Source organism: Papaver somniferum, unplaced genomic scaffold, assembly GCF_003573695.1.
Source record: "Papaver somniferum cultivar HN1 unplaced genomic scaffold, ASM357369v1 unplaced-scaffold_12450, whole genome shotgun sequence".
In the NCBI taxonomy this organism is placed as follows: Eukaryota; Viridiplantae; Streptophyta; class Magnoliopsida; order Ranunculales; family Papaveraceae; genus Papaver; species Papaver somniferum.
This window is the reverse complement of record NW_020621549.1, coordinates 1-9,476: the sequence shown is the minus strand read 5'-3', so window position 1 is coordinate 9,476 and position 9,476 is coordinate 1. Positions and strand designations below refer to the sequence as shown.

The window sequence follows — 9,476 nt, the reverse complement described above, 5'->3', positions numbered from 1 at the left end:
AAAAAAAACAAGAAGATGAAAAATAATAGCTACGTGTAGTCACAATCATTGCTATTCAAAGCACTAGTTATTCTTCCAACTAAACCAAAAAGAAGACATACTAGGAAACATAAATAAAACAAGCTAAAGAAAAAACAGACTCCAGTGCTATCCCGAACACGAACTAAGATCATATGGACGGTTCAGAATCCTCACGAGACAAGGGGTCTTTGAGCTTGTGATCAACAACATTCATTGCAACATCGGAGAGGTGATTCTCTTTGCGAAGATCATTGATGTAAGACTTTATGAGACCAAGGTGATTTAAAGATTTTTCGGTGGTTGTAGTAATAAAGGTTCGAACTCTAAGATTTGTGAAGGTGAAGGATTTTTAGATTTATAAAAATTATATACAAATATAGACAAATTGGTAGAGAGGTACTGGGACTAATGATTCGGCCAATTTTCATAACATAGGGCTCAATGATTTATCGGGCCTATAGAACTACTGAGGATATCGTGAGGTGGAATAGTGCCTCGCTGGTGGTGAAGCAGTGATGAGGTACTGGTAGCTATGTAGCAGAAGAAGAAAATTTGATAAATTTGCAGAAGCCAACACGAATGCACAAGTTGGAAATAACCTTTGACAATAGCGACAAAATAAATTGCTTAGAAAAGTAGCTTTGTTGCAATCAGAAAGTTGTTTCCAATAATCTATCCGTTCATGCTTTTGATTCTTTAGTTCAAATCTAAGTTGAAACAGTATTTATGGAAATGCTTAAATAGCGGCATTGTATATAATCTGTACAAGGTCCAAACTGTGCTAGTAACCAAAAGTATACAGGTTAGAGAATAATTTAGTAGTAGAGAAGGAGTTTCAGTCCAAACATAACAAGAAAAGGATAGATCTCATACAGATTTTCGTGCAAGTTCTCTGGCGGCCATAGTTTTCCCTGTTCCAGGAGGACCATAGAAGAGCATGTTTCTAAAAGGTGCTTGATGGGATTTAGTATTTGCAGTTGCACCAGCAAGTTGCTCGATTCGCTTATGAAGTGAAGGATGAAGAACCACATCACCAAAACCATTCCCTTTCACACCTTCAGCCTTTTGTGATAGAGAGCTAATTCCACGAGAAAAAATCCCTGACCAAGGGTACTTTCCTCTCGAGGACTCTCTGATCAAGGATGGTTGTCCGAGAACTCTGTCAACATATCCCCAAATCACCCTTGCACCCTCTCTGCACAAAGAGAATATACATGAAGGAATCCCAGTTAGCACAGTTCCAACAAATTTAAATTCTCTAACAAAACACATCAAGTCTAGATTTATCAGCCTACGGAAATGCTAGCAGAAAACCAACATCTGTTTTCAATTGTTCCCTTTGACTGAGGAGGTAGAAGACCTAAGGTGCAAGTGGATGCTGAGTTGCCGAATGACTTAAACTAGTCATTTAGTCCATGAAATTACGAGGAACTAAGTAAATTGCAGAAAAGAACTTTCAGAGCTTCAAGATGAACAGATTGAGAGGTGAACAACAAACTCAACTTACAAATGAAACAAATGGTAAAGCAAAGTCTTCGTGTTTCCAACCACAACAAGTGATTATTCCCATTCAAACACGCAAAATAACTATTCACAATGATAAACAAGAGTCTTCCAATTTTTGTTGTTATCTCATACAAATGAACGTGAGAAGAAAATGAGCAGATTTAAGTCAAAACCAACTAGTAGGTTGACGAGTTACGACCAATATCAAATCCATAACAACATGCATTGCATACTAATAAATTTATAGCTAGCATACTACAAAGCATGAAACAGCTCATAAGCATGCGCCAATACCTAGTTGTGTAAACCCCAGCTGCCAGAGCTGTAACTCCCCCGACCACTACGATCAGCTTATTTTGATCAGTTAATAAAGCCTTCACACCACCTGCAGAATACAGAAATGTTACCATTCTGCCAAATAAGGAAGTGGCTCAAAGTGACTACAAGTGTAGACAGATAGCATGAATGCAAAACCTTATGGTAAAATCAACATGTTGTACAGGTTACATTTCAGGAAATACTTATGAGTTATACTATTAGAGTGACACTTCCATGTTATGGTATATCATATAGCCACACTTCCAAAATTATCCTTGCTACAGATTATCTTAATGCTGACCATATCAGATTATCTTAAAATTATTGATGTGCATTGTAGGACATCTGACTGTCTATACTAGCAGACAACACATATGGAGTTTGACGAAGCAGTACTATTCAGTTAACTTCTCAGTCTGGGCACACCCCATAAGCTACCTCACAAGCTAAAAATATCAAAGATGCTGTAAATTCTTCTACCCAATCCTGCCAAAGGAGTGAAAATCCAATGAATAAAAACATAATACTCCATTCTGTACTTCTTGCTCATAGCGATCCACGATAAGAACAAAGTTTCTGGTGTACGGAATAAGTATCATGTTCAAGTATTAGACTTCTTAACACTGAAGTTCAGGAACTCATGCTAAGAACTAGGTCAACTATGTTACTTGATCCGTTTCAGCAAAAGACATTAGCACAGGATTAACTGACATTAGCACAAAAAGGCAGTCAATAAGCTATATATCAAAGTAAATATTATCCTGGAAAGCATATTCAAAGCAAATAGCTCTGTTATTCGCTTTACAGAAAACAAAATTCATCTACCACATGCACAAAAGAGTCAGATCAGGAACCAGCCAAAACATGTTTACCTAAATTTTGTTTAATTGGAAAAAATAACTCCGGAGATATATTTAGGCCAAGTTGAGAGTGCACCTCCAATATGCTCAAAAGTTGTGTTAATGGCAGCAACCCACTTCTCTTGCTCAAGTTTTGCTCTATCTATTAGCTCCCTTTTACTTAAATCTTCAGTTAGTTGTTTATGAAGCGCGTTGGCTCTTGCTTTTGCTTCTTGCTCACTTTTAATATTTTCTCTTAATATGTTAGCTTTTTCTCTCTCTGTTTGCAGACGCTGAGCTTGAATTTGCTGTTCTGTTGCCTGCCTAGCAGCCTGTAGCCTCAAAGCTGACTCCTCTTGCATTTTCACTAACTCTTGATTTCTGGCTTTATGCCATTCATTCTCTGCCTGCATAAACACAAGGGTTAATTCCTGTTCCAAAAAGACTACTTACAACCAATTCCGAAGGTACAAACATGCCTGCATCCTTTTCCTCTTCAGCTCATCTTCATAACGAGCCATTTGAGCTTTATTTTGTGCTTGTTGTTGACTCAATTTTTGCTTTTCCTCAGATAGTACCTTTTGTCTCTCCTGAATGACAAACAGAAACACCATAAGCTTAAGTATGAAAGCATGCTCAAAATTATGATAAGAGCTCTATTAGATTTGACAATCTGCTTCCTTTATTTAACACTGATTATAACCTACTCCTATAAGCCATTCCCTCATTAGGAAGGGGTTGTTTTACTTTTGCTGAAATAAACCAATCTGTTATGCTGAATGGAGGAGCCTTTGTCCACTCACACACACACCAGAAAAAGAAAACTTGGACACTGATTCACTTCTGCCATCTAAAGACATTGAGGTGCATTCAACTAAAAAACTAACCGCCATTCATCACATACGGATCAAAAGTTGAAAATAATAGCAGATAGAGTGTTTTGCCGCAGTGGACATTACAACATTTACCTCTAACAACTTCAATTTCCAGTTTCTTTAGTTTTGTTCCATTGGGATGAGCATTCTGACAATTTGACTAAGAAGAATAGATCTAATCCCGAAACACTAAAATGATTATATGAGCACTTACAGTTTCAAATTGAGCTCTCATCGCATCCATTTCAGCTTTCTTGGTTGCAGCTTGAATCATCTTTGTCTCTTCCCGCTTCATCATCAGATCAAACGCCTATACAAACACACAGAGATCAAATTTTAATCAAGATATTCGTTTTGACCAATTACACAAAAAATTCCAAAATCAAAGAGAACCTTTTTAGCATTGAGAGAAGTACTAATTTCTCTAAGAGCTGCAGCTCCTTTCAGAAGTGGTTCAGGATCGAACCCAGCAGATGTGGTTCGTGGATTATCATTTCGAACTTTAGAAGATGATGATTCTTCTTCTTTTGGTGTATCAGATGAAGGAGCAGCTTCGGGAGGAGGATGAGGAGACGGTGAAGAAGATGAAGATGAAAATGGACCAAAATTAAAAGGACCATCAGCATAAGCATACTCAACACCTAAAGTTGCTGAAGCTAATGCTGATACAATCCCTAATGCACAAGCTTTTGCCATTTTTCTCCGAACAAAATTGGGGGTTGGACTTTCTCTATGTTGTAAATGGAACCCTAGGACTACTAAACCGTAATGTAGATTTTGTTTATGTTTGGATTTTGGTTTGAGAAAGAAGAAAAGAGCGAGAAGAGAGCTTGACAAGCAAGTAAGGGTTTAATGAGGAAAAAAATACCTCTTCGGTTCGGACTAACACTCAAGAGAGAGAAAGGTTTTGTAGGGTTTCTTGATTTCTGGCTTTATGCCATTCATTCTCTGCCTGCATAAACACAAGGGTTAATTCCTGTTCCAAAAAGACTACTTACAACCAATTCCGAAGGTACAAACATGCCTGCATCCTTTTCCTCTTCAGCTCATCTTCATAACGAGCCATTTGAGCTTTATTTTGTGCTTGTTGTTGACTCAATTTTTGCTTTTCCTCAGATAGTACCTTTTGTCTCTCCTGAATGACAAACAGAAACACCATAAGCTTAAGTATGAAAGCATGCTCAAAATTATGATAAGAGCTCTATTAGATTTGACAATCTGCTTCCTTTATTTAACACTGATTATAACCTACTCCTATAAGCCATTCCCTCATTAGGAAGGGGTTGTTTTACTTTTGCTGAAATAAACCAATCTGTTATGCTGAATGGAGGAGCCTTTGTCCACTCACACACACACCAGAAAAAGAAAACTTGGACACTGATTCACTTCTGCCATCTAAAGACATTGAGGTGCATTCAACTAAAAAACTAACCGCCATTCATCACATACGGATCAAAAGTTGAAAATAATAGCAGATAGAGTGTTTTGCCGCAGTGGACATTACAACATTTACCTCTAACAACTTCAATTTCCAGTTTCTTTAGTTTTGTTCCATTGGGATGAGCATTCTGACAATTTGACTAAGAAGAATAGATCTAATCCCGAAACACTAAAATGATTATATGAGCACTTACAGTTTCAAATTGAGCTCTCATCGCATCCATTTCAGCTTTCTTGGTTGCAGCTTGAATCATCTTTGTCTCTTCCCGCTTCATCATCAGATCAAACGCCTATACAAACACACAGAGATCAAATTTTAATCAAGATATTCGTTTTGACCAATTACACAAAAAATTCCAAAATCAAAGAGAACCTTTTTAGCATTGAGAGAAGTACTAATTTCTCTAAGAGCTGCAGCTCCTTTCAGAAGTGGTTCAGGATCGAACCCAGCAGATGTGGTTCGTGGATTATCATTTCGAACTTTAGAAGATGATGATTCTTCTTCTTTTGGTGTATCAGATGAAGGAGCAGCTTCGGGAGGAGGATGAGGAGACGGTGAAGAAGATGAAGATGAAAATGGACCAAAATTAAAAGGACCATCAGCATAAGCATACTCAACACCTAAAGTTGCTGAAGCTAATGCTGATACAATCCCTAATGCACAAGCTTTTGCCATTTTTCTCCGAACAAAATTGGGGGTTGGACTTTCTCTATGTTGTAAATGGAACCCTAGGACTACTAAACCGTAATGTAGATTTTGTTTATGTTTGGATTTTGGTTTGAGAAAGAAGAAAAGAGCGAGAAGAGAGCTTGACAAGCAAGTAAGGGTTTAATGAGGAAAAAAATACCTCTTCGGTTCGGACTAACACTCAAGAGAGAGAAAGGTTTTGTAGGGTTTCTCAATGTTGGCACGATTGAGAAGACGAGTGACAATTACCTAACCGACTGACTAAACCTGGTTAGCCTAGGGTGGTGTTATTGCCTATTGGCCCCGTTACAAGGATTAGTGACACCGACTTTCCGTGAAAACCGCGGTCTAAGACCGGCTTCTGAAGCTCTTCCCAACCTCTTTCCCGAGTGGATTGAGTTATAAAATCGGTTTGTTCATGAATAAATATATTTATATAATAAGGAATGTAATTTTTTGCAAATCGTGGCTATAATGTTCGTGAATTGATTCGAGTGAATCAAAATAGATTTTGCTTCAGTTGTGTCTTGTATACTTTTATGAGAATATAAACAATTGAACAACTCTAGAACTAGTTTCATTCGAGTCATTTGAAGTCATTTGAACTAGTTGTGATTCAGATGAACAAGGTTGATACGAAAGTGTTCATATGGCTAACTTCGGTTAACTATTGTTGAGCCAACAAGGTGTACACGTTTAGGTACGGTTACCCACATTTCATCTGTGTATAACAAGTTAAGTTCGATCCAACGTTTGAAAAATATTAGCTTGAATCTAATCAGGTTTTCATCTAACAGTGAATATTGAATGCTTTGTTACCAAGGTAACATTGATTGCAAACCCTTATTTGAAGACTATATAAGAGAGAACTCTAGCAACTGGGAAACCTAATCCCCACACCTCCTGTGTGATACTAGTTGCGACTAGAGTCGATTCTCCTTTAACCTAGGTTTTTCTAAAACCATTATAGGTTAACGACTTAAAGACTTCATTGGGATTCTGAAGCCAGATCCACATATTTTCTCTGTAGTTGCGTGTTCAGATCTTACTTTGTTTTACCGTATTGAGTACTATCTTCTCTAAGATTCGCTCAAGATTCAATCTCCGATATGTAAGATAAAAAGTAGTCACAAACATCTTCGTCTCATCGTTTGTGATTCCACAATATCTTGTTCCGTTTTCATACGGTTAAGATCATTGTGAGGTGATTGATATTACTAGGCTGTTCTTTGGGAATATAAGTCCGAGTATCAATCGCCTTGATTTATCAAAAGACGAAACAATAACTGAAAAGGCGGGGGTCTAACAACACCACCCAATATTTTGCTTATCAATCTGTATGGACTAACTCGGAAATACTTTCTAGAGAATCAACTAGACAGTCAGACTCAATCTAGATAAAAGTATCTCAAAGAGTTAATATCTCTCTCTTGTTTTGATTTACTCGAGCTAATAGAAATCAGCGAGTCTTTAATCAAACACAAGGAATAACTTGGATGGTACCAAAGACCAATATCCAAGGATCAATCAATGACAATCAACAACCAAAGGTTGGATTACTCTAATTGATGATATAACGCACAACCTGTATTATTACAATTATAAAGATAAAACAATATAATGCGGAAACTGAAATAACACAAACACCAGAAATTTTGTTAACAAGGAAACCGAAAATGCATAAAAACTCCGGGACCTAGTCCAGATTGAACACACACTGTATGAAGCCGCTACAGACACTAGCCTACTCTAAGCTAACTTCGGACTGGACTTTAGTTGAACCCCAATCAGTCTCCCACTGATCCAAGGTACAGTTGTACTCCCTACGCCTCTGATCCCAGCAGGTTACTGCGCACTTGATTCCCTTAGCTGATCTCACCCACAACTAAGAGTTGCTACGAACCAAAATCGCAGGCTTTAGCAATAAACAAATCTGTCTCACACAGACAAGTCTATCAAAGGATCAATCTGTCTCCCACAGAAAAACCCTAAAGTTTTTGTTCCGTCTTTTGATAATAATCAAGGTGAACAGGAACCAATTGATAATCTGGTCTTATATTCCCGAAGAACAACCTAGATAAATCAATCACCTCACAAAAATCTTAATCGCATGGTAGCGAAACAAGATGTTGCGGAATCACAAACAATGAGACGAAGATATTTGTGACTACTTTTTATATCTTGCCTATCAGAGATATTAATCTCAAGCCAATCAATCAGATTGTACTCGTACGATAAAAGATGCAAGATCAGATCACACAACTACGATAAAAGTAGTATCGGTCTGGCTTCACAATCCCAATGAAGTTTTTAAGTCGTTAACCTGGTTTTAGAAGAAGAAAACCAAAGGTTAAAGGAGAAACAACTCTAGCACGCAAACTAGTATCACACGTGAGGTGTGGGGATTAGTTTTGCAGAGTTGCTAGATGTCCCCTTATGTAGTCTTTCAAATCAGGGTTTCGCCTTGGTCACAAAGCAAACAATATCCACCGTTAGATGAAAACCTGATTTAGATTCAAGCTAATATTTCTCAACCGTTAGATCGAAAACTTAGCTTGTTATACAGAAATGAAATGTACGCTTCTAGGTTTGTTAACCGTACCCAAACATGTACATTGTTGGTTCAATAATAATTAACCAAAAGGTTAGGCATATGAGCATTTCATACCAACCATATTCCTCTTCACCATAACTAGTTAAAGTGACTCAAATGAACTAGTTAGAGAGTTGTTCAATTGCAAGGAAATCTTATGTACTACACAAGATACAATTGAAGCAAAGATGATTTGATTCACTTGAATCGGTTCATGAACTTTATAGCCACGGTTTGCAATTTGCATTCCTTAATCTTTATAAGTTCAAGTTCAGAAATCATCTTCAGATATATAACTTTCTTAAGTTCGCACACTAGGTTCGCGGACTTAAGCAACCGGGCAGAGTTTAAAAACTTCAACAGAAAATCTCGGCAAAGACTTTCCGCTGGTTCGCGGTCTGGGTTCGCGGACTGGTACTCACGTAACAAGTTTGTCAACCCCAGCAGAATTTCTCGGGATGAGAAGTTCGGCAGTTCGCGGAATTGGCAACAATCCATTCTTCCGGTTTCTCTTGATCAACAAAGTTCGCAAACTTTGGTTCAAGGAATAGGACTTATGCACATATGTGTTTCCACAACAATACTTATGTCCATCATTGGTTATGTAATCTAAACTCTCATTCCAACCATTGAAACATTCTTAAAGGACGTTATACAGTTGTTACACCATTTCTCGTCAAAGCAATTTTCAAAGTGATTGAAACATATCATGACTTTCGTCACTAGGTAAAGATAAACACGGTCGAAGCGAAACGCTTACCAACACATATTTCGAGATATAGATAGACGAGGTATACTCGGCTCGAAATACCAAATGTGTATAATCTAAGTCTATATATAGCATACGACTTTTTGTCTCAAGAAGTAGGAGATAGAGTAGATAGACTTTTGAGTGACAGATAAGTTCAAGTCTTCACATACCTTTTTGTCGAGAAGTTCCACCGGTTCCTTGAGTAGTTCTTCTTCTTGTATGATGAATCTCCATGAAGTCCTTGAGCTCAACTACACTTTCTATCCTAATCCGAGACTTAGCTATAGTAGACTAGAAATCAAGACTTATAGTTTTGATCACTAACATTGACAAACATGCTTGAGATAGCAACGCATGCGAGTTCGACCGAGCAATGCTCTAATAATCTCCCCCTTTGTCAATTTTAGTGACAATACTATCAATACATATGGAATACAAAAAAAAA

General features: G+C 37.6%; 1 protein-coding gene across 1 annotated transcript; it reads right to left on the bottom strand.

Annotated features, from left to right (window-relative positions):
- Positions 1–644: 644 nt before the first annotated feature.
- Positions 645–5,901, bottom strand: LOC113331112 (ATPase family AAA domain-containing protein 3-B-like). The gene is made up of 10 exons (XM_026577872.1): positions 5,373–5,901; positions 5,194–5,289; positions 4,584–4,694; positions 4,458–4,511; positions 3,953–4,408; positions 3,774–3,869; positions 3,164–3,274; positions 2,782–3,091; positions 1,822–1,912; positions 645–1,216 (listed from the first exon to the last, which is right to left on the bottom strand). The coding sequence occupies exons 1-10, from the start codon at positions 5,673–5,675 to the stop codon at positions 889–891; spliced, it is 1,956 nt and encodes a 651-aa protein (XP_026433657.1). The 5' UTR covers positions 5,676–5,901; the 3' UTR covers positions 645–888.
- Between the last annotated feature and the right edge of the window lie 3,575 nt (positions 5,902–9,476).